The 26,483-nt window shown below is 36.7% G+C and overlaps 2 protein-coding genes across 2 annotated transcripts; one reads left to right on the top strand and one right to left on the bottom strand.

Moving 5' to 3' along the window:
* The first annotated feature begins 63 nt into the window (after positions 1-63).
* Positions 64-17,303, top strand: rab7a (RAB7a, member RAS oncogene family). The gene is made up of 6 exons (XM_067388342.1): positions 64-367; positions 8,762-8,824; positions 11,444-11,570; positions 12,458-12,676; positions 15,038-15,166; positions 16,338-17,303. Exons 2-6 carry the CDS (start codon positions 8,772-8,774, stop codon positions 16,431-16,433), a joined length of 624 nt encoding a protein of 207 aa, XP_067244443.1. The 5' UTR covers positions 64-367; positions 8,762-8,771; the 3' UTR covers positions 16,434-17,303.
* A 147-nt stretch (positions 17,304-17,450) lies between these two features.
* Positions 17,451-25,786, bottom strand: hmces (5-hydroxymethylcytosine binding, ES cell specific). Its single transcript, XM_067388341.1, has 7 exons — positions 25,672-25,786; positions 23,528-23,733; positions 23,315-23,458; positions 19,671-19,850; positions 19,439-19,593; positions 19,163-19,355; positions 17,451-18,021 (listed from the first exon to the last, which is right to left on the bottom strand). The coding sequence occupies exons 2-7, from the start codon at positions 23,714-23,716 to the stop codon at positions 17,821-17,823; spliced, it is 1,062 nt and encodes a 353-aa protein (XP_067244442.1). The 5' UTR covers positions 23,717-23,733; positions 25,672-25,786; the 3' UTR covers positions 17,451-17,820.
* Between the last annotated feature and the right edge of the window lie 697 nt (positions 25,787-26,483).

Below are 26,483 nucleotides of genomic sequence, written 5' to 3' on the forward strand. Positions count from 1 at the left end.
GTCCGCTTTTAGGGCGTGTCTTGTGTGGTCTGCGCGATGACGTCACCTGCGTGATGACATCGCTGGCTATCACAGGGTTGTTTTGGAGGAAGTTAAAGCAGATCCCGAAACAGAAAAAGACCCGTCAGGTAACAGTGGGGCAATAACAGTAACAGCACCCGTATCGGTATCCCCAATTCAGGATTACTTCACTCATACACTAGCCTAAGCGATCCAGTCTTCCGCTGGAGACAGAGGCTGGAGTTATTGTTTGTTTTTCTCATAAACATCAGGCTTGTGTAAGGACACGGTAGCGACTTAGCTCACAGGCTACACCACAGCGCAAATACAGACGGACATTCGCTAGAACTCCTGTTTTATAAACCAGGTGAGTCATAAAATCAAGATATATGCTTGTACATGTTAAAACCAGACAGACTGGTCGTGGATTTGTCGAGAGAGAGATGGTGTAACTGACATATAAGCTAACTGACGTTAGCAAACGAGCTCATTTGTTATGCTGTTAAAGGACACTGAGATAACTCAGTCACCTTCTGTATATGTTTTATTCTGTGTATGCGCTTCCTTTCTGCTTAAAATCAGTCATTTAGTTACACTCTATGGTGTTGATCTCTATTCAGGCCCTTGAATGATCAGGTGTTTCTAGTTACCCTGACAGGCCTGACAGTCGCGCTGGATTGTGTCGTTTTACATTTTATATATTTTAAAACGCCTATTTTAAAAATGAATGAATATACATAAGAAGAGATTTTTATTAAATCTCACTAACATAATAACAATCAATTATATATGGTATTTACAGCGCTGTCTTGATTTCATATGAAACGCTGTCTTGCTTTCATATGAAATCATCTGATTGCTCAACCAACACATTCACTTTCTGCTTGTATGTTTGTTTACAGCACACTGAAACAGCTGTGGAGTATTGCGAAACGAGCCATTTTAAATAAAGACCCATTTACTATAAGGCTAAAGCCTCCATTACACTATAGCCCGAGTGCCTTTTATTGTTCAGGAAGTATTGTAAACTTATAAGAGACGCGTATGTATTTGAATATTTGTTGCGATGTGCTGTTGAAATTGATGGCATTCTGCTATTCTTATGCATGCTAAAGGAAAGTGCTCTACCATGTGATCCGACTTTACCGAGTGTCATGGGTTCCAGATTAAATATGGAGTCGTAAAACTGTTTGCACTCATGAGCTGTCTTTTAAAGTCTAGCGAGCTGCCTTCGTGACAGCTTCTATTTGGAATTGCATACTACATCTGAACTACATAGTGTGCACAGTAGGCACATATTTTCATTAAATATAGCGTAATACACCAGTGGCTTATTATTTTTGGAAAAATGTGCAATATACAACTCTCCCTACATCTGAATATGTGCAATTCCTTACAATATAGTATGCAGAAATCTCTGCATTTAATGTGTAGTATGACAAAGTTAGCAGTAGGTGAACCGTTCTCGGTTGATGCTATTATAAAGCATGGAACCAGTGGACACTTTGCTGTCCCATGAGGGCATACAAGTCTGGTGGCACTTTAAAAATGGGGTCACAGCAAAATTTCTGCGATAAAAGGTCCATTGTCTATAGTCAAGTGTTTTAATGTATGAAGCACAGCTCACACAGAAGTCACTTTTAAAACCAAGCAGCTTTTTGTTGTTCACCGCAAGAAATTTGCATTACCTGCTTGGGAAAATCTTGCCCACACGTGAAATTTCCAATCACTTAATTCCTATTGAAATGAATGGATTTCATCCTCAAAAAATCAAATTATTTTAATTTGCGCAACCAGAAATTTTGACCAAAAACATTTCTCCATGCAGATTTCACAATGGGTTGGCCAACAGAAATTAGCTTGATTGTAAAGTGACTTCTGTGTAAGCTGTTCTTCATACATCGATTACATAATTTTTTTTGCCCATGAAATTGACCATGCTTTTTGGTTTGTGATGGATGTCAAAAGACATTTTACACAAAATTGGATTAAAAGACAAAATATCCATTTTATGGCGCTCTCACACTAGCACTTTTGGTTTGATTGAATGATGTGTGAACGCTGTTTTCTGAACTCGGGTGCGCATCTGCGAACCGTACCCAGTGCCCACGGAAGTCGACCGGAAGTTGAAGTCTCCATTTGTCCATTATTTATTTCCAAAGATACACGACAATGTATAAAGGGCACCATTACCTTCTATGTTACATTATGGCCCCGTAGAAACAGTTTTTGTAAAAATAGGCTAACGATTGCGTCATAACCACTCGACTCTCTGTCGCACAGTAGAGAAATTACCGTACAGACAGGAGGAGAAGCTCGCAGGCAATCGGGGAGATTATCTTAATATGGCGTACTGGCGTTACATTTTAAAATACTATACAAAATAATTAATCAGAATACTTACTCCTGCTCACTCACGCCAAAGAACTCCCCGCTCAAGCTTGCCGTCTCTGCAAGATTAACGATGGCAGTTTGCATGCACAGCTACTAGAAGATTTACATCTGTCAGACAGTTTGCGGACGTCATCAAGCTTAGTGTGAGTCTGCGCGTCAGAAACGGAAGTGCTAAAATCGCTAAAAATGGGCTTCACTTGACTCAATTGAGTTCCAATGTGGTCGCTGTGTCCATTTCTTTTACTGTCTATGACCGTACCCTAGTCCGCATAGGGGTACGGTTCATGTGATCTCCGGTACTGATAAGAATTCAGTCGTATTAAATTACGGAAGTGAACTGCTATTGATGACGTATGATTCAGTAAAACTGTGTTTGTATGTGTTCTCACTATTTTTTCTGACAAGCGTGACTGATGCGCTGTAGGACTGGAACAATAAATCATTGAATTGCGAATCGAGAAATGATTTTGGATTGATTCTGAGATTTTCAGAATCTGTCGCGATTCTCTCTTGAAACGATTCTAAACTTAGTTTTTAACAGCAGATGGCACTGCATGCTTAAAGGGTTAGTTCACCCAAAAATGAAAATTCTGTCATTAATTACTCACCCTCATGCCGTTCCACACCCGTAAAACCTTCGTTAATCTTCGGAACACAAATTAAGATATTTTAGTTGAAATCAGATGGCTCCGTGAGGCCTCCATAGGGAGCAATGACATTTCCTCTCTCAAGATCCATAAAGGTATTAAAAACATATTTAAATCAGTTCATGTGAGTACAGTGGTTCAATATTAATATTATAAAGCGACGAGAATATTTTTGGTGCGTCAAAAAAAACTAAATAACGACTTACTTAGTGATGGCCAATTTCAAAACACTGATTCATTCGTGCTCCGAATTTTCCTGAAGCAGTTTATCGAATCATGATTTGGATCACGTGTCACATTGCCAATGGCTGAAATCACGTGACTTTGGCGCTCCGAACAGCAGATTCGATACACTGATTCATTTGTGCTCCAAAGCTTCCTGAAGCAGTGTTTTGAAATCGGCCATCACTAAATAAGTTATTTAGTTTTTTTGGCACTCCAAAAATATTCTCGTCGCTTTATAATATTAATATTGAACCACTGTACTCACATGAACCGATTTAAATATGTTTTTAGTACCTTTTATGGATCTTGAGAGAGGAAGTTTACAAACATTCTTCCAAATATCTTCCTTTGTGTTCAGAAGAACAAAGAAATGTATACAGGTTTGGAACAACTTGAGGGTGAGTAAATCATGACCGAATTTTTGGGAATTGAATTGAACATGCAGTGTGATAAAGTCTTGTGTCAACTATGTAGCATAGTATTATTTGAAACATTTCTTGTTGCATAATGCAATCTATCATGTACGTTTTTTTAAATAGTAGGCAGAACAACTTTCTGTAAGCTAGAATTCATTTTGGGAATCAAAGGCGTGTCCCTTGTTAAAAAAAGCCTGCACATGCCTTTGATGCTCCAAATTGCAATCTAGGTATGTAGGCAGCTTGTTAGGTTTTGACAGAGCTGTACTGTCAAGAAAATGGAACATAAAGAAGCTTCTATATGTGCTTGTGCTGTTGATGGAGGATGTGTCATATGGGTTGGCCAGGGTACATGTGAAATTACTTCAACTCTGCTCCAATTCGGGCTCATCTGCTAGCATCTGAAATTGAGATCGGCTTTTTGAAACACATTTTGGTATTTTCTTCTTGTATTGATTGATGCAACATGGGACAATCAGAGGAAAGATGTCAGCAATTTTACAATATCCTGGTTATTTTCAGGGGTTTTCCTATCTTTTCATGTACGTATTGGTGATTGCTTCTCTCCTGTAATACCTGTTGAAACAATGTGATATACTACAGTGAATTTTAAGAGACCCTAAGTGTTCCAGGTTGGTGACTTTAAGTTATGATGTTTGTATAGAGGAGCTCTTCAGTCCACTTGTGGATCCTACTGAAGTGTTGTGAGGGTTTTTGTCATAAAATTTGGTATATTCTGATTCTTCTAGTTCAGTACCACATTCATTCATTGTTTAAAGCTCTGCTGGCTTTGGTATTTTTTAGTAACTCTAATTTAAAACAAACCATTTTAAAAAACAATCAAGCATTTGTTTAGTTCCTGAGGGTCATTTCATGATGCTTTGCTTATTAGGAGCCTGAAGATATTGTCAATGAACTTAAGCTAAGCTTTCATGTAGAATCGGGAGCTCTTTGGGTGCATAATAAGTAATATGGTGGCTTCAGATATTCATGCTAATTTTGGTGTAGAAAGAAGCATTTTGCAAGGTTTGAATTTGATAAATACTATGAAAAATGAATCATTCATTTCCAACACAATCTTATGGCAAGTATATGGTGGCTTATTTGTACAATGTCATTCATACATCTTTGTACGATCTGCTTACGCCCCAATGATGGGTATGTTTAGGGGTGGACCTTCATACTTGTATTTTTCTATCATATGTTTTTGTATAATTTACATTCTACAAATTCATATGAATCACAACCTCGTAACATGGTTACATTTTCCAGTCAGATCAAGTTGATCCTTCTCTACCAAGGAATATAAATCAATGTATATGACATGGGAAGCCTTGATTCAACAAGATATGCTGAAAAGTTGTTTTTCAAAGTCTATATTAGACCTTTGTGACCAACCCTACATTTGGATGCTGTTTTTCACTACTAAATGAAGAACTAATTACATAATCCATTCCACATTTGATTTTATCTGCCTAATTTTATCCCAGTTGTTGGAGTATGCTGTTATGTAATATGAAAATGTGCAGATAATAGGTTCTAATGGGTCTCTAAGTTTTAAATGGCCTGATTTAAAACCACTTGAACCCATCACACCATGTTAGGGGGTTTACAAAGCGTTTAATGTTAAAGCTTATTTTTAAACTGCACACTGTATCCCTTCAGTAAAGCGGTAGGATGGGCGGGTTTTCATTGTCTGGACATAATATATTATTGTTTACTTGTAAGCTGATTTTCCAGAGATATTTTTCCATTTGCATCCGGGTTCTGTCGCCAGTTTTACATTTTGTATGCTTTTGCATATGGAGACTGATTTAGATCAGAAAAGTCAAATGAACTTTTTTTCCTTTTAGTAGTTCAGTATGATCATACTATAGTAGTATTGTAATAGTGGTATATTTGTATGAAATGTATATCTTTGTTACTTTTGTGACCTTCAAAGTTCAGGTAAAGACACAATGATTGAATAAGAGGTGGTCTTGATATGCTCACCCTCTGTTTTTGAAGCTGATATGATTCTTCACATTTTTGAGATAATTGCTGAAAAGAAACCTCCAACTTGATCAACTATGCCATGATTTAAATTATGATATCATATTATGTCAATAATACACCCAACCCTTGTATAATATTAGTCTTTTAGCAGTGACAGTCTAGAATTCTTGCCATTTTAATGTCATATTTCTGATGTTACCATTACGTATACACATATATATTGGTATAATATGGTTTGATATTGGAGATTGTTTTTTATTTATTTATTTTTATATCAGCCAATATTGAAATGTTATTCTGGACCACAAAACCAGTCATAAGTCACACAGGTATATTTGTAGCAATAGCCAACAATACATTGTATGGATCAAAATGATCCTTTTTTCTTTTATGCCAAAAATCATTATGATATTACAGGTGCTAAAGAGGATCTTTTCGTCGACTGAGAAACCAAATACTGTTACTGAGTTTTTGAAATGAGCGCATACGTAAGAACAACCCCCCTCCTTCGAAGGAACGCCTCCCAAAACTCATAAACACTCATATTGGAACACGAGTGTTTACCACCGGCATTCGCTGTGTCGTGTTAGTGGATTCATTATGTCGGACTCACCACAGGTAACTCATAATCTGCAGTTGTTACTCCTGTCTCCTGACAAAAACATTGCATGCGGCACCTGTGGAGTGTGGAAAGTAACTGGAGCGCGCAACTGCGCTCGTCTCTCACAAGGAACGTCATGGCAGTGATTGACAAGCCAGCGGGGCAATTGTTTACACGATGATCGCGTAAACGATTGGCTGATGTTTTTAAGGCCCTACCTCGTGCACAGATGATGTATATTAATATTATTCCTTTCAGTGCACCTAATAAATAGTCTTTTATCAGTTAGTAAAGACAGTTTCAAGTAATATTGCAAAAATGTATAAAACAAAACATCCTCTTTAGCACCTTTAAGTAAAGATCATATCCCATGAAGATATTTTGTAAATTTCCTACTGTTTTTGTGAGTGGATATGCATTGCTAAGGACTTCATTTGGACAACTTTAAAGGCGATTTTCTCAATCATGAAGAAAAAAAAAATTCCTTTTTTTTTTTTTTGCATTCCAGATTCCATATTTTCAAATAGTTGTATCTCAGCCAAATATTGTCCTATCCAAAAAACCATACATCAATGGTAAGTTTCTTTTATTCAGCTTTCAGATGATGTATAAATCTCAATTTCATTAAATTGACCCTTATAACTGGTTTTGTGGTCACATATTTAATTGTGCATTCTTATTTTGTTTATTTTTGCTTATTTTTGTTTTTATTACCTTTGGCATAATCTAACACTCCCTTGAATCATTCTTTTAAAACTCAAATCATTTAATCATTAAAATGACCTGTAAAGTCTAATCTTTAGCAAATCTGAAAATGAAATATAAATTTTTCATACTGTACATTATAGTGTTGTAATGCCTTAATTCACTAGTAGTATGTAAAATAATTGATTTTAGTCTTTTTAGTATTTTTAATTTATTTAGACAAATTAGTATTGAATTTTGATATTATCCATTTATTGGTTATCACCCATAACACAGAAATAATTAATGACTAATAAAGGTGTGATCTTATAGTTTCCATAATTTATGATCGCCCCATGCTCTGCCCAGTGTTGTGTTTTGGCATATTTTTAATACCATGTGGCATAGGACCCCTTGTTAAAGGGATAGTTCACCCAAAAATGAAAATTCGATGTTTATCAGCTTACCCCCAGTGCATCCAAGATGTAGGTGACATTTTTTCTTCAGTCGATCACAAATGATGATTTTTAACTGCAACCGCTGCCCTCTGTCATTCAAATAATTGCAGTAGATGGGAAGTTCATCTATAAGAGTGAATAAACCTTGCTTAGACAAATCCAAATGAAACCCTGCGGCTCGTGACGACACATTGATGTCCTAAGACACGAAACGATTGGTTTGTGAGAGAAACCGAACAGTATTTATATCATTTTTTACCTCTAATACACCACTATGTCCAACTCCGTTCAGCTTCCTGCTAGTGAGGTCAAAAAACGCGTTCTGGTGACGGAAGTGATGTCTCGCCCATATACTTCAATGAGCGCGAGACATCACTTCCATTGTCAGAGCGCGATCTGACCTCACTAGCCGGAAGCTGAACGGAGTTGGACATAGTGGTGTATTAGAGGTAAAGAATTATATAAATACTGTTCGGTTTCTCTCACAAACCAATCGTTTCGTGTCTTAGGACATTAATGTGTCGTCACGATCCGCAGGGTTTCATTTGGATTTGTCTAAGCAAGGTTTATTCACTCTTGTAGATGAACTTCCCATCTACTGCAATTATTTGAATGACAGAGGGCAGCGGTTGCAGTTAAAAATCATAATTTGTGATCGACTGAAGAAAAAATGTCACCTACATCTTGGATGCACTGGGGGTAAGCAGATAAACATCAAATTTTCATTTTTGGGTGAACTATCCCTTTAATGCCAGCTAGGTTTTTGGTGGTAGTTGTTGCTGTTGCAGGACGCACTGTTTCCGATTTATTCTGTCAGTTTGATTTACTTCTTGAAGTGTTTAGCATTGATCCATGCCCTGTGTGCTCATGGTCTGGATAAACAGCAGTACCTCAGCAGATGGACCTTTGATTGAAAGATGGAAAAGCATTTAGTGAATGACATGTTCAAGCCCCCCTCTTAAAAAGGGAAGTCTGTGTGTTCAATAGTAGGCAGTCAATGGTAGAAGTCATCTCTGAGAGTAAGTTTCTCGTGACTTTGGTAGTTAGAGTGCACATGACCAATTTGAGAGTGCAAGCAGAATCATGGGTTTTGTCATTGAAACAAAAAAGGCTTTTATCGTCCCTTTATAGTGTATAAGTTCAATCAAATGGGTGATTGTGGTTCTAGCATGTAGTAGTTGTAGCTTGCTACATACTACTGTACAACACTTCTGCTGTCTCCACATCCTTGAAAATTGGCCTATTTGAGTGCAAACAGTTTTTGCTTTCACTTCCCTTTTTATTCATATGAGCCGTGCTGTTGAAATTTTTGCTTCATGCTTTGTGCTTTCTCTTCCCCAGCTGTGACACTATGACATCAAGGAAGAAAGTTCTTCTGAAGGTGATCATCCTTGGAGACTCCGGGTGAGTTTCCACATTCAACAAAGTCAGAGCTTCTGCCAATTTCATTAAAGGTGCCATAGAACGCTTTTTCACAAGATGTAATATAAGTCTAAGGCGTCCCCTGAATGTGTCTGTGAAGTTTCAGCTCAAAATACCCCATAGATTTTTTTTTTTTAATATATATATATATATATATATATAATTTTTTTTTAGCTGCCTATTTTGGGGCATCATTAAATATGCACTGATTCAGCATGCTTCCCCTTGAAATCCCTGCGCTCCCCGCCCCCAATCTCACAACTCTAATACGTTGCATAAACAAAGTTCACACAGCTAATATAACCCTCAAAATGGATCTTTACAAAGTGCAGCATGCAGCATAACCGATTATGTAAGTATAGTATTTATTTGGATGTTTACATTTGATTCTGAATGAGTTTGAGGCTGTGCTCCGTGGCTAATGGGCTAAAGCTAACATTACACACTGATGGAGAGATTTATAAAGAATGAAGTTGTGTTTATGAATTATACAGACTGCAAGTGTTTAAAAAATGAAAATAACGACACTCTTGTCTCCGTGAATACAGTAATAAATGATGGTAACTTTAACCACATTTAACAGTACATTAGCAACATGCTAACAAAACATTTATAAAGACAGTTTACAAATATCACTAAAAATATCATGTTATCATGGATCATGTCAGTTATTATTGCTCCATCTGCCATTTTTCTCTATTGTTCTTGCTTGCTTACCTGATGATTCAGCTGTGCACATCCAGACGTTAATACTGGCGTCTCTAATGCCTTGAACATGAGCTGGCATATGCAAATATTGGGGGCGTACATATTAATGATCCCGACTGTTACGTAACAGTTGGTGTTATGTTGAGATTCGCCTGTTCTTCTGAGGTCTTTTAAACATGAGATTTATATAAGAAGGAGGAAACAACCGTGTTTGAGACTCACTGTATGTCTTTTCCATGTACTGAACTCTTGTTATTCAACTATGCCACGGTAAATTTAATTTTCAATTCTATGGCACCTCTAAGACTAAAGTTGACATAACATCAAAATAGGCATTTTTATTTTTATAGAATATTGTAGTATTAAATATAAATGATTTATCCGTGTACATCATTATTTATTTATTTTTTTAAATTAATGTGCTGTCATAATCTTTCATCAAAATAACTTCCCCTCCCTTTTGTAGCAACACCTCTTCTCTGATAATGTTTACTAGCGTGAGGGCGGGACAACCTGTCACTCACATGACATCACAGCAATAGCAAACCACAATCATCCAATCAATTCCGATTGACAAAATCAAGTCCTGCTCTACTTTTTTAGTTTTTTGTTCAATAAGCCGTTTCACTCAGATTAGGCTCAGTCAGTGTTGACAGTGTTAACAGCGTTTAGCCGCTACTCCGGTTACGTCACTTACCCACCGTGAATGCGTTCTGGAGGGCATTTATACCTGGTCTTTTCACGATTTGACAGCTATGAAGTGACCAGGTTTAAACAGGCCCAATGTCTTTACTGTTACTTTTCTCCTTGATGAATGTGTAATTTAAGGAAAAAAAAAAATCTGAAAGCAATTATAATCTCATTGACCCCACATTTTTTTACTGTATGTCCAGAATGATCTTCTACAAGATATATCAGTCTGGTCAGTCCGCCATCTGTCTCGCGTCCAGTACCGTAACTCCAAACCGTACCGTGCGATCAGATTCGTTTATTTCAGTGACTCAACAGCGTCAGTCTAGTGCGGCGAAAGTCCCTTCAATATCAACAAAGACTGCGCACGGGACACCCGAGAGTTTATTCTATTCAGCCGTGAATTCAGTTTTAAATGAACAAAAACACATTAATTATTTACTTTTCGCTGTTGACTCTCTTGTCGCTTTGCTAACGTCATATCCGTCCTTCTCTGGTTGGTTTACTCCGCTTCCTGTTTGATCGGATTTGCTCCGCCCTAGAAATCGAATTGATTCAATGGCCGACCAGACTCATCCGCTGGTACAGTGGTGAGGCTGGATTTTCCAGGCAACAAGTCTCTAAGGACACATGAGTTTTTTTTTTTTGTTTTTTTTTTTAATTATCATTTTAAAATTTAACTAGTTCATTGTAAGATTATTAAAACTGCGCCAATAAGCTTTAAAGCAGAAGTGTGACCAATTGCCATTGAATGCAAAATAAACCGTGTCCCAGAGTCATGCCACATGAGCATTTAGATGTTCGGCTGAAAATCCTGGATAAAAAAGTGCAAAGAATGCTATGACACCCTACCAGTGCACCGTTTGACAATATAAACGTATGTTCGTGACACACATAAATGTTGTGTCATGTCAACCACTTAAAAACAAAATGTCCAAAAATTAAATCTTTTATTTCCTTGTATTGTCTCATGAGCTTTCCAGATGGGAAAGCTTGTGGGTGGGATATAAATTCTCAAGAAAATAGTTTCAGTTTCATGAAGGGGATGTAAATTTTATTATGGCCTAGATTTTTCATGTAGTGTTTCTTTGCGCAGAACTTTGAGTCATACAAAATCACAGATAATGTTAGTTCTACTTTCTCTTTGCCAATTGCTGGCTTCAATGTTCTTTTTTTTTTTTTTTTTTTTTTTTGTCTCAACAGGGTTGGGAAGACATCTCTGATGAACCAGTATGTGAATAAGAAGTTCAGTAATCAGTATAAAGCTACTATAGGAGCAGATTTCCTGACAAAAGAAGTGATGGTTGATGACCGACTTGTCACAATGCAGGTGATGGGTTATTTTTACTGAAAGCACATGATGCTTTGAAATAAAAATGAAAGCATCTAAAGCATTCTTCTTTTCCCCATTCCAGAGAGTGTTATCTCATTACTTCAGCTAGCTTTACATTTTTGTTTCATAATTTGTATTTTAATCTCTTATAAACTGAGAGCAGGCTTTAGAGAAAATACATTAAACAGCTAAAAATTAGATTTCTGTCATTTACTCACCCTCAAATCATTTTAAACCTGTTTGAGTTTCTTTTTTCCATGGAGCATAAAATAAGTAACAGATTTTACTAGACATTTTTCCATCCACCTAATTTTATTTGAATTTTGGGATATTGCATAAAAAGCACTTCTAAATTCTAAAAATGCGCTCAATTGAGGTGGATAATTTTGTTTATCCAACAAGAATACATGTGCATAAACTATGATGGAAACATGTTTACCGAATAAATCCCCCAAGTGAATCATGAATGCCAAGTATGGTATTGGTTACACATACTTAATCCATAAGTAAAAAAACCCATCCATTTAGTGCACACACATTAGGAGTAGTGGGCAGCCTTTTTTTGCTGTGGCGGCCAGAGAGCGATTGGGGGTTAAGTGCCTTGCTCAAGGACACCTCAGTCATTTCCCGCCGAGACTCAAACCTCAAAGACTCACTTTTTTTTTCTTTTTTTTTTGCCAATTTCCCAGGAAGTGATGGTTTTGTTATCTTGAACACACGGGATGGAAATAGTGCCCTTTTTGCAACTGTTTTATGCAATTTTTCTTTCGCTTAAGTTAAATTTGCAACTTTGGATAGAAATGTAGCTATTGTGAGACGCAATAAGAGCTTGATAGAATTTGAATGTATTTGTGTGAATATTCTCTATCTTTTCTTTCATTCAGATATGGGATACAGCAGGTCAAGAGCGGTTCCAGTCTCTGGGTGTGGCTTTCTACCGCGGTGCTGACTGCTGTGTGCTGGTGTTTGATGTCACTGCCCCCAACACCTTCAAGACACTGGACAGCTGGAGGGACGAGTTTCTGATCCAGGCCAGCCCACGCGACCCAGAGAACTTCCCCTTCGTGGTGCTGGGCAACAAAATTGATTTGGAGAATAGGCAGGTCGGTGCTGTGGTGCAGGGATACTTTTACTTTTTTTTTTTTTCTTTTTTTTTTTTCACACCACATGAGTTTAGATAAGCATTTATAAAACTTAAGAATTTTTAATTTTTTGGTTTTCTATAATAACGTAAATAAAAGATAATGACAACTACTTAAGTTTTTATTTGTGATGTATTTTAGAATAAATTGATTGGTCTGTACAAATAAATAATCATGTAATTGACCCTTGTACAGTACATATAGAAGTGAGTACGGAGTATATTTCAAGATCACGTCGCATTCTAAGAGGCCAAGAGAGCTAATTTAGGACCAGCTGCACCCTCTCCATATACATGTAAAGTGTCTTGGAGAAGTTTGAAGTCCCTGAACTTCCAGTGAATGATATAGCAAATAAATAACTAGTTCAGTCATGAAATTCTAGAGGGCGCAGGCTGATGGGTCCTTTACATGCAGTCTGCAAGTAATTGCATCATGGCACAAGCTGATTGGCCTCTGCTGATCCTGCAGCCAATGAGATTGCTTGCTCAACATTTAAATAGTCTGGTTCAGTGTTTGCTGTAAGCTAGTCTTGCAGTGCTCTATCAGAGTTCCTCTGAAAACCCTCCACCTCCCCCAGCTCCACTTGCCTAGATCTGCTACAGGATTTATGTGTCTATTTATGCAGAAACAGCAGCGTTCCAGATCTAGTCTGTCAAGACCAAATACATTAAAGTTGCCATATTCGACAACATGTTAAAACTATTCAGAGAGTTGTCATGATTTAACTTATGATTGTTTTTACTGTCACTTCTGATCAATCCTTACTGATCCCAAACTTTTGAATTGTAGTGTACAGGTGCTGGTCATATAATTAAAATATTGTCAAAAAGTTGATTTATTTTACTAATTCAATTCAAAAAGTGAAACTTGGGGAAGACTGCTGACTTGACAGTTATCCAAAAGACGACCACTGACACCTTGCACAGGGAGGGCAAGACACAAAAGGTCATTGCAAAAGAGGCTGGCTGTTCACAGAGCTCTGTGTCCAAGCACATTAATAGAGAGGCGAAGGGAAGGAAAAGATGTGGTAGGGAAAAAAAGTGTACAAGCAATAGGGATAACCACACCCTGGAGAGGATTGTGAAACAAAATCTGTTCAAAAATGTGGGGGAGATTCACAAAGAGTGGACTGCTGCTGGAGTCAGTGCTTCAAGAACCACTACGCACAGACGTATGCAAGACATGGGTTTCAGCTGTCGCATTCCTTGTGTCAAGCCACTCTTGAACAACAGACAGTGTCAGAAGCGTCTAAAGACAAAAAGGACTGGACTGCTGCTGAGTGGTCCAAAGCTATGTTCTCTTATGAAAGTAAATTTTGCATTTCCTTTGGGGTCCCAGAATCTGGAGGAAGAGAGGAGTGGCACACAATCCATGTTGCTTGAGGTCCAGTGTAAAGTTTCCACACTCAGTGATGGTTTGGGGTGCCATGTCATCTGCTGGTGTTGGTCCACTATGTTTTCTGAGGTCCAAGGTCAACGCAGCCGTATACCAGGAAGTTTTAGAGCACTTCATACTTCCTGCTGCTGACCAACTTTATGGAGATGCAGATTTCATTTTCCAACAGGACTTATCACCTGCACACAGTGCCAAAGCTACCAGTACCTGGTTTAATTGGCCAGCAAACTCGCCTGACCTTAACCCCATAGAAAATCTATGGGGTATTGTGAAGAGGAAGATGCGATATGCCAGACCCAACAATGCAGAAGAGCTGAAGGCCCCCATCAGAGCAACCTGGGCTCTCATAACACCTGAGCAGTGCCACAGACTGATCGACTCCATGCCACGCCGCATTGCTGCAGCAGTTCAGGCAAAAGGAGCCCCAACTAAGTATTGAGTGCTGTGCATGCTCATACTTTTCATGTTCATACTTTTCAGTTGGCCAAGATTTCTAAAAATCCTTTCTTTGTATTGGTCTTAAGTAATATTCTAATTTTCTGAGATACTGAATTTGGGATTTTCCTTAGTTGTCAGTTATAATCATCAAAATTAAAAGAAATAAACATTTGAAATATATCAGTCTGTGTGTAATGAATTAATATAATATACAAGTTTCACTTTTTGAATGGAATTAGTGAAATAAATCAACTTTTTGATGATATTCTAATTATATGACCAGCACCTGTACATTAAAGGACCTGAGAGATATTGCCTATTATCATGTTGGAGACTTTTGCATGGACAAACTCCACTCATTTTCTCATTTTGAATATAATCATGTATTGACAGTCACCTACAACCTTATTCACAGTCTTGGTAGCTCTGTAAAGTTCACATTTTGATTTTTTTTTTTTTCCTTTTATTATTTCACACGTTCACCCTCAGGTAACAACCAAGCGGGCACAAGCTTGGTGTCAGAGTAAGAACAACATCCCATACTTTGAGACCAGTGCGAAGGAGGCCATCAACGTAGAGCAGGCTTTCCAGACCATCGCACGCAATGCACTCAAACAGGTATGTGTGTTGTATGTGTGTGTATGTGTTGCATATGCATATGTGTTGCGTTAGGTGTGGAAACAAAAAGACAAAGCCCAAGGTATACTTAAGGTTTTACATGTACACTAGAATATGCTTACAGTGCATTTTATGTGTGGTTATGTTATGGTTTGTGTAACATTAGCAACACATTATTAGCTGTTTGATAACATAGTCAAGCAAAAGGCTAATCATATTAATTACCGTTGTGTGTCCGACTATGTAAAAAGTAATACCATTGGGCATCGTTTAGCTCAGTAAAGTTGACCAAGTCGATCTCTGAGCTGGTGTGAGTAGAGGTGGGGCTAATTTGCATATATAGTGTTACATTTAAGCTATTTTAAGTAATGAAGTTGTTTCACAGGAAATAACGTTTAAATATGTCATTATGGCATTGAAATGGTGTTACTCACCAGTTGCCCTGTAACTTTTTGTGAACTTTGACAATGCATGGTTGAGAATGTGATATGGCTTAGTGCAATCCTACTTTTTTTGTCTTTAGCTGATCACATGCCTGAGTGTGTGCTGATAATCAACAAAAACTTATTGTCTGCTGGTCTGGACGCAAATATAGTTATCGTTCTTTGTGTGAACAAGACTTAAGTGGATAGTTCACCCAAAAATGAAAATTCAGTCATTTACTCACCCTCAAGTTGTTCCAAACCTGTATAAATTTCTTTGTTCTGCTGAACACAAAGGAGGATATCTGGAAGAATGTTGGTAAGAAAACAGATCTCGCCCCCAGTTACTACCATAGTAGGAAAAATAAATACAATGGTAGTCAATGAGGGTAAATCTGTTTGGCTACAAACATTCGCAACTTAAAGGAACACTCCACTTTTTTTGAAAATAGGCTAATTTTCCAATTCCCCTAGAGTTAAACATTTGAGTTTTACCATTTTCAAATCCATTCAGCCGATCTCCAGTCACATATTTTTTTTGACCCGGTGATCGGCTGAATGGATTCGAAAACGGTAAAACTCAACTGTTTAACTCTAGGGGAATTGGAGAATGAGCCTCTTTTCAAAAAAAGTGGAGTGTTCCTTTTAAGGGTGAGTAAATTTTAATTTTTGGGTGAACTATCCCTTTAAGCATTCACCTCAAACCTGGTATACTTTGTAATTAACTGTACCCCTTTTTTATTTTGTAGGAAACTGAAGTGGAGTTGTACAACGAGTTTCCTGAGCCAATTAAACTGGACCGGAACGATAGAGCCAAGCCATCAGCAGAGACTTGTAGCTGCTGAGGACCTCCAGGGGGCGCAATGTTTCACTCTCAGCCTCTCTGGCTTTGTCTCTGCCTCACTCCCTCTCTCTCTTGCGTTCTTTCTTTCACCCCTCCCTCCCTCCCTCCCTGGTTCTTTATCTCCTTTCCTCCCTTTACTCGATATAATCACTGGCCTTTGTAGACGAGCAGACTTCCTCTCATTCAGTATCCTACAAAGTTTGCATTCACAGCCTTAGACACAACACACACACCCACATATGCTCCAGAGGCTCAATTTCCGTACACGAATCCCGATGCTGCGCACCAGTTCTGCAGAATCCTCGCCCACGTAAAAAGTCTTCACAACACTTGAATGGCTCTTGAGACATTTTATATGATCCCATCCCGCAGTGCAATTGAAATACGTGTGATGTGAACGCTGAAAGATGGGGGGGGTGTATTAGAGCATTAAAGTCGTATGTTGGTACCAGAACTACCCGTCATGTTCTTCATCGCTCTGCTTGAAATAAAATGGCAGCCTGGCATAAAGCATGCAACATTTGCCTCTCGAAGTCGTGAACCCGAAAACGCTCCTCAGTTTTTGAGGTCCCGAAGCACTGGAGGTCTAACACTGCCCCCACTGTTACATCTGAGAACTGCAATCCAGCATACGCCCAAACGCTGTCCTCGAAATGGAAAACGAAAACATGAATTCCCAACCACGTGATGGGAAATTTAGATATTACATCTAAATTATCTACAATTCATATTATGACAATTAGTATTTTTTTTTTTTTAATCATCAAACCTCATGTCAGCATGACCGTATCACCGCGAGTCTGCCATGAACAAGTAGTGGCGTAGGCCATCTCTTGTCGTTTTTGTTTTTTTCATTAATTTCTTGCCTGGACTCTACCAGTAGCTCAGGATGGTAGAGAATGTAAGTGCTCTGTATCACTTGGATATTTTCCTGTCTGTTCATTATTATTGTAATTATTATGATCTTTGTTGCATTATATACAAATAAACACAACTAGACAACATTGGGGGAAAACTGAATTGTTCATGACATTTAATGAAACAAAATGCACAGCATACATTGTTCAAGATAAATGTATTTCAAAGTAATAATGGAAATAAAATTAAGTTGTTGAGTAAATGGGTTGTGGAGTGTTTTGGAGAAGTGATATCAACTGGAACTATTTGAAATGAACAAATGAAATGTGTCCACAAATCAACTATTAAATGTGAAATGTTTATTTCTGTCATATAAAATCATGAAAAAGGAACACATCTACACAATGAATACTTGGCAAAATGGATACTTATCATTTTAAGGCATTTTAAATCTTTAAACTAGTCAGTTTGTTCATTTTGAAAAGATGGGATGTCTACAGTATGTAAGGAAGTACACTGTAGTTCTGTTTTCAAGTCCTTGGTTTCTTGTTGGAACTGGTTCCCAGCAGCCATTGCTGGAGAGTCCCAGCTGGCTTGGTCTGCTTCACTGCTTCAAGCTTTTCTTCAGGTCCTTTAGCTGATGTATCTTCATCTGTATTCTTCCTCTTAGTGGGTGAGGCAGTTTTCAGCCAGCTCATCATCATTTTACTGCTGGCTGTAGGTTGAACGGTCTGGACAATGCGGAAAGTCAGTTTTGAATCAATAGGAATATCTAAGATATGACACATACATGCATCTCTACATGTACTATATATGTAGCAGATTGCATTCCCACGTCAAAGATTTTGATTGCTCTCTTTAGGGCATTCTGTTTTTCTCAAATACTGTCATCATTAACAGTTACTGAGCAATATCACAAGGGTGTTTTTTGAACTTTTGGCACTTATGTCCCATTGGTTGATTTTAGTTTCATCTAATAGATTTCACCGTCATAATGTTTTTACTATGTCTTCATTTATTTTTGCCATGTTTTAAATGTCTGTAATGTGTAGATATTGTTTTACCCTTCTCTGAGACAATAAACCTTAAACTATTAAAATCCATCATAAAAATATGAACTACTGCACATTACTGTTCAAAAGTTTGGGTCAGTAAGATTTTTTTAAAATAAATTAATACTTTTATTTAGCAAGAACACATTAAATTTGTAGTATAGTGACAGTAAAGACATTCATAATGTTGCAAAACATTTTTATTTTAAATAAATGATGTTCATTTGAACTTTCTATATATCAAAGTATAAAGACGACTGGAGTAATGGCTGCTGAAAATTCAGCTTTGTCATCACAGAAATAAATAACATTTAAAATATATTCAAATAGAAAACAATTATTTTAAATTGTAATAATGATTCACAACATTACTACTTTTACTTTATTTCAAATAAATGCAGCCTTGGTGAGCAGAAAAGCCTTTTTTTTTTTTACTTTTTTTCAAACTTTTGAACAGTACAGTGTATGTATATGAAAAATTTTAATCTAAATAAAGTTGAATAGATAAAACATTTCAATACTAAATATTTTTCAAAACGTACAACTCATTTGTCAAATTTAGCACAAAAAAAGAATATATTTCATTTGTGTACATTAAGACAAAAGATTTTGATTTCATTCCAAAAAATGTAAAAAAATATATATATAATTTCCATCACAGAATTATAGTAACCATCATTTGAGATGTGGTGGGACTTTCAGAAAAAAAAAAAAAATTACTAAATTGAAATTCTTCAATTATGTATTATGTTTTAAATAAACTAGTGTGAAAAGTGTTTTTTTGTTTTTTGTTTTGTATTAAACGGGTCAAAAGTTTCACCTTCTTAATCGTGGGGTCTACAGGCTGCAGACACTCTGGGGAGTTGTTGCGGGAATTGTTGACCAGTGACGAGACAGGGTGAAAGGTCAGAGAGGATTTCGGCTGAAGTAATTTCATGGCTTCCAGTGACTTCACTTCTCCAAAGTCCAACCATCGTCTTACCTCATCCTCTCCGTCCAACACAGCCGGCATCCTGTTGCAAAACACATTAATTTGAGGTTAATTTAGACTCATTAAAAGTATGTGACGTGAAAAGAGTCATATTTATTGCTCAACCTGTCATGGATGCTTTGAAGATTTGCAGCGGCATCTACAGTAATAACAGTGTAAGTGTACAACGCCTCTCCACCACAAGGAGGAGTCCAGGAGTCAAAGAGACCTGCTATTGTCAGCAGTCGCCACCCGGCCCAGTCACTGTCATCTTGATCGCTCTGTAGACAAGTGGGGGAATAAACAGATGAGTAAGACTGGCATAAGTGAACAAATGCAGTTTTAAACTTGGGCTAACCTCGCCCTGGTCCAAACTTTGGTCACATTTCAGTTGCTGTGTACTTTGTTGACTGGGCACTTGTCCTCCTTGGCTTTGTGGGAAATATATGAAGAAAGGCTGTTTCTCTTTCTCCAGTCGCCTCCATTCGTAGAAGCCATCAGCTAGAATGACACAGCGCTGGCCTTTCAGAAGAGGATCCTGTACAATAAGTTTCCAGCAACAAATCATTTGTCTGTCCACAGCATATTAGTAGATATTTTATGTTTAATAAATAATAGGGTGCAACAGTGCCCGCTCACTTTTTCAGCAGCCTTGGTTCTGGAAGTATTTTCCCATTTTTCTTATGCCCACTAAGACCATATTTATTTGATCAAAAATACAGTAAAACAGTAATATTGTGAAATATTATTTCAATTTAAAACAACTGTTTTCATTTATAATATATCATAAAATGTAATTTATTCTTGTGATACAATCTTTTTGTGACATTATAAAAGTCTTTACTGTCACTTTTGATCAATTTAATGCATACATATTCAATAAAAATAAGAAATATTTTACTGAACTTTTGCTGTGATTTGCTTGAGACAGTTCCTGATTGATGGAGATTTCTCTGCAGAATCATAGGTAATGTAGTTTTTACCTCCAGAACCTGTCAGTTACACTCTATATTAATTTTCTCCATAAGGAAATGTATTTTTAACAATAACTTATAAACCTTTAAAGACAGACGTACTGTGAACTATACAAGGTTGTTAATCGATTATATTTCCTTTTGTTGAAGTCATCAGCCCATGTAATTTTTTTTAAAACAATTGTTTAACAGCGGAATTCATTATGAAAAACTACATTATCCATGATGCTGTACAAAAAAAAATTACACCAATCAGAGAGTTGAAAAACCAAAGCGTGCCAAAAGAGCTCTTTAGCTCTGCCTTCTCCCATGAAGCACCACAAATGACATAATCGAGACATTCTCACTATGGTCTCAAAATACTTAAAGGTGCCCTAGAACAGTGGTTCCCAACCACATTCCTGGAGTACCCCCAACTCTGCACATTTTCCATGTCTCCTTTGTCTGACACACCCATTTCTGGTCTTGGAGTCTCTGCTAATGAATTGATGACTTGATTCAGGTGTGCTTGATCAAGGAGACATGCAAAATGTGCAGTCTTGGGGGTACTCCAGGAATGTGGTTGGGAACCACTGCCCTAGAACGTTCTTTCACAAGATGTAATATAAGTCTAAGGCGTCCCCTGAATGTGTCTGTGAAGTTTCAGCTCAAAATACCCCATAGATTTTTTAAATACATTTTTTTAACTGCCTATTTTGGGGCATCATTAACTATTTTACTGATTCAGGCTGCGGCCCCTTTAAATCTCGCACTCCCTGCCCCCCCGAGCTCTCGACTATAATACAGTGCATTTACAAAGCTCACACAGCTAATATAACCCTCAAATGGATCTTTACAAGATGTTCGTCATGCATACTGCATGCATGATCCGGATCATGTGAGTAAAGTATTTATTTGGATGTTTCTGAATGAGTGTGATGGTGCTTCGTGGCTAAAGCTAACATTACACACTGTTGGAGAGATTTATAAAGAATGAAGATGTGTTTATGAATTATACAGACGGCTCTCTTATCTCCGTGAATACAGTAAGAAACAATGTTAAGTTTAACCACATTTAACAGTACATTAGCAACATGCTAACAAAACATTTAGAAAGACAATTTACAAATATCACAAAAAATATCATGATATCATGGATCATGTCAGTTATTATTGCTCCATCTGCCATTTTTCTCTATTGTTCTTTCTTGCTTATCTAGTCTGATGATTCAGCTGTGCACAGATACAGACGTTAATACTGCCTGCCCTTGTCTAATGCCTTGAACATGAGCTGGCATATGCAAATATTGGGGGCGTACATATTAATGATCCCAACTGTTATGTAACATTCAATGTTATGTTAAGATTTGCCTGTTTTCCAGAGGTCTTTTAAACAAATGAGATTTACACAAGAAGGAGGAAACAATGGAGTTTGAAACTCAATGTATGTCTTTTCCATGTACTGAACTCTTGTTATTCAACTATGCCAATATAAGTTCAATTTTTGATTCTAGGGCATCTTTAAATATTTGTAAATGTGTGCATATTTTGCAATGAATAATTAATTAACTTAAAATATATTGTTTTTATATAATATAAAATATATTTTAAGTTGAAGGTACAATATGTAATGGTCGCTAGAATCCTATTCAAAACAAAGGCATAGCTTGATGACGCCAAGTTTTAGAGCGAAATCTTTGGACATGTGGTCTCCATCTCAACAGATGGTGCAAAAGAATAGGAATTGGGGTCGGGAAGAACTCATGTTCATGGATGAGATTATTAACGTTACTGTAGTATGAAGCAGAGCAGGACTGAGTGTTGTAGGAGCTGAACGAGGCCACTGGAGCAATTGCGCAACATACGTTGTGAGCGGCAGAACTTTTATTATGTCACAGTCGCCGGCGGCGCTTTTGCTTTTTCAGTCATGAGTATGAGGTAACACAGCTCTGTTTATTATTAGATACATTTGAGTGTGTTGAAAACATTATAACGTTACTCTGTGTGTTCGCTCGGCGGCTGCTGTGAGACACTTGTTGCACACTGCAGTAAGACAGATCGATTTTAGAACATCATATTAAATGCTGGATGTCTTGTGTTGATAAATGGCATGCAATTAATTTTAAAACGTATTGTATGATGGAGAAAATTATGTATTACTGTTGTATTAAAATATGTATTAAAATGAAGCTGCATCTGATTATGCTATGTTAGCTACTTGACAAAATAGTGTTTTTCTCTGAGGCATGGTAAAGCATGGTACTCGAAAAAAATCTAGAAAATTGATTTAAACAATAAGTCTAAACGTGTTGAGCTATATAACAATCATTAGTTTTCTGTCTATGAATATATCAAAACAGTTGTTCCCTTTTCTATTAAAACATGTAATATATTAAAGCGTCTTTGGTGTTTTCATGGTTTCTACAAAATAAAACCGAGGGTTAATGCGGGTATGACGCAATTGACAGGCGACTCCTCACACGTCCCGGAGCCTTGGTTAAAATCGCAATTTTCTCACTATTTACAAATAGTTGCAAACATTTGGGATATTGTAAGTACAAAATATATAACACTGGCCTAGTGGTTTTAGGATATTTTACTGCAAAAATATTACATATTGCACCTTTAATGAATTATTGCAAAATATGCACATATTTACAAATATTTAAGTGTATAATTCACATTAAATGAGCAGTTTTATATTTCTCCATCTTTATAAATTGATCATGCAGTTCACAATGCTTCATGCTATATTAGTTCTTTCCCTCACTAAAGCTGTTAAGTACAGTCTGATACATTTATTTTTTGTCCGATTTTCAAATACTTTTTTGCTTCAAATCAAAATTTGTAATTTTTGGATTCATCTCATAACATTACAATAGCTGGTTGTCTTGGTTCATGGCTTATTAAGCTTTAACAAAGATTTTTCTAAAATCCCTAAGGGGAAAATGAATGGAAAAATGCTTCCAGAAACAGCAAAGCTGAAAAAGTGGGCAGGCGGGCACTGTTTCACTCGGCCAGTGACATTTTATGAGGATGTCTTATGTACCTTGTAAGACTTCTTTTCTAGCAGGCTCTCACTGCGACAGTTAGAGGTGTTGTACTGCATCTTATTGGGGTCATTCTCTTTGAACCATGCTGGGACGAGACCCCAGCGCATCGCTGCCAACACACACTCATCTACAGGGGCATCCTATTGAAAGCGGTTTATTTAAGAGCTGTTCTTCAGTGACAAAATGTGTGTGTATATGTTTTGACATGCCTTGTTGAAGTGTCTGTTGGACAGCAGCACAGGACTGAAGGATTGAGGACTCTTGTTGTATGAGGGACGGTATTTGTCGGTGTCTCCATCCTTCCACCGGGGTCTGTGTCGTTGTCCTGTTCGGTCTCGATACCGCGACGCACGACTGAGCTCATGCGGCGCAAGAGTGCAAGCCGTTCTCCCGCACATCCTGGCACATGCCAAACCTGTGTGACATCACCACATATTAGACCTGGGGTGTGATTTGCCATTTCTTTGTTAAAAAGAATACACACTACATGCAACTCATATAAAAAAGTATTTTATATTTTTCAATATATTAAAAAATTCTTTATCCACAAATGTAAATGGGCAACACAGAAAACCTACTTTTACTCTTTTTAAGTACCTGATACAATATTGTTTTACAATACACAACATATGCTATTAGCTTACCAAAATGCTAATATAGCCTATTTGTATAGGTTCTTTCTTTTTTTCCTTTTTGTTCTCTTTTATTATTATTTCTTGTGTTTATTTCAGTATTTCATTTGATTTGTTTGGTTTGGTTCGTTTCAAAGAACTGTTAGTAAAGAAGTATTAGTAAACTGTTCCTTTTACGTCATTAATGGGATAGTTCACCCAAAAATTAAAATTCTGTCATCATTTACTAACCCTCAGGTTGTTCCAAACCTGTATGAATTTCTTTGTTCTGTTGAACACAAAGGATGATATTTTGAAGAATGTTTGTAACCAGGCTGCTTTGTAAGGAAGAGGATTAGGGCCAGGCAAATAATAATAAAAAAAAAAAACATCTCGAGATTAAAGTTGATAAATTTTGAGAAAAAAGTCGAGATAAAATGTTGAGAATAAACTCATTAAATTACAAGAAAAAACTTGTTAAATTTCGAGAAAAAAGTTGAGATAAAATTGAGAATAAACTCGTTAAATTACGAGAAAAAAGTCAAGATAAAATGTTGAGAATAAAGTCATTAAATTATGAGAAAAAAATTGTTAAATTACGAGAACAAGTTTGTTAAATTATGAGAAAAATGACGTTAAATTTTGAGAAAAAAGTCGAGATAAAATGTTGAGAATAAAGTCATTAAATTATGAGAAAAAAATCGTTAAATTAATGACTTTATTCTCATAATTTAATGAGTTAATTCTCAACATTTTATCTTGACTTTTTTTCTCGAAATTTAACATTTTTTCTCATAAATTAACGAATTTGTTCTCGTAATTTAACAACTTTTTTCTCCTAATTTAATTACTTTATTCTCAACATTTTATCTCGACTTTTTTCTTGAAATGTAACGAGTTTTTTCTCGTAATTTAATGAGTTTATTCTCAACATTTTATTTCGACTTTTTTCTCGAAATTTAACAACTTTAATCTCGAGATGGTTTTATTTTTTTTATTATTACTTGGCCCTAATCCTCTTCTGTAGCTTTGGGGCATCATTGACTTCCATAGTAGGAAAAAAAAATACTATGGAAGTCAATGGTGCCCCAGAACTGTTCAGTTTCTCACATTCTTCAAAATATCTTCCTTTGTGTTCAACAGAACAAATAAATTCATACAGATATGGAACAACCTGAGGGTTAGTAAATGATGACAGAATTTTTATTTTTGGGTGAACTATCCCTTTAAGTTACGTACACCGTCATCGCGCGGTTTCTGACATCCCACAGGGAATCGTCTCTTGTCTTATTGGCTATGAAGTTCCTTAATTCTCTTCTACGAACATGATTTAATGATTTGTTGACTCGACAGCCTCTCGGACATATTTCACTCCAATTCATTCAACCATTTCATTGAGAAGATCCGACTTACGAGAACGATTCGTTCGTGAAGCAGTAGCTTTCAGGCCGTTCAAACTGCAGTAACATCACCGTTAACATTACCTCACTTTACTCTAAAAATACGTACTTTAACTGCTTAAAAGGATGAACGCCGTTTAATTTTACCTCAAGACTTCACCTGAAAGCTTTTTTTTTTTTTTTAAAGTTTCGGCTAGACTGCTAACGTTAGTTGCATGCAACGGTTTCTGCACACCTAACGTTAGAGTTTACCGCCTTCATAAACTGGCAAACACGATACAGATGCATTAACAAATAATAGGGACTACTAACATAAGGTTAGAAGGTAAAGTACATTCTCACCCGTCAATAACAAGTCCTTATTTTGAAGTAAAGGATGTAAAAGCAGAAAGAGCAACGATGTTGATGTTCACTGAACACGAACAAGTGTGTATTACTGTGCGTAAACACGAAATAGCGCCCTCTGTCAGGACAACCACTCATAACTCTTCAAATCACTGCTTTGCATACAGAATAGAGAATTGGTTATATAAACCCGATACAAACACTGGTCTATTAATCAAAATTTCGTTTTTATTTTCAAAAACAAACATACATGCAACAGCAATGTTCAAAAGTAGTTTACAAAATGTCTGATACATACGACTAAATTCAACATGAACTGAAATAAACGACAACATAAGCATGAATTTACAAACGCTGATATGTCCACTTACAATACCTTTATACAAGCTTATACTCATAAAAACTCAAAAATAACGTGTTCTTTCTCTATCCCGTGTAGTTACAAAATACTATCAACACTATGACAACAGATTTAAAGAGATAGTTCAACCAAAAATGACGATTCCATCATAATTTACTCACCTTCATGTCGTTCCAAACCTGTATGACTTTATTTCTTCTGAGGAACACAAAAAAAAAATATATATATATTTTGAGAAATGTCTCAGTGTTCGTGTCCATACAATGAAAGTCAATTGTCACCAAAAATGTTTTTTAGATAGAAATAAAGTTGTACAGGTTTAGAACGACATGAAATGACAACAAAATTTCCATTCTTGGGAGAACTGTCGATTTCACAATATCAAACCATTCTGGTAATCAGTTGCATTTGGAACTGTACAGAAAGACAAAAAATAAATGGTAAACTC

Source organism: Chanodichthys erythropterus, chromosome 6 (assembly GCF_024489055.1).
Source record: "Chanodichthys erythropterus isolate Z2021 chromosome 6, ASM2448905v1, whole genome shotgun sequence".
In the NCBI taxonomy this organism is placed as follows: Eukaryota; Metazoa; Chordata; class Actinopteri; order Cypriniformes; family Xenocyprididae; genus Chanodichthys; species Chanodichthys erythropterus.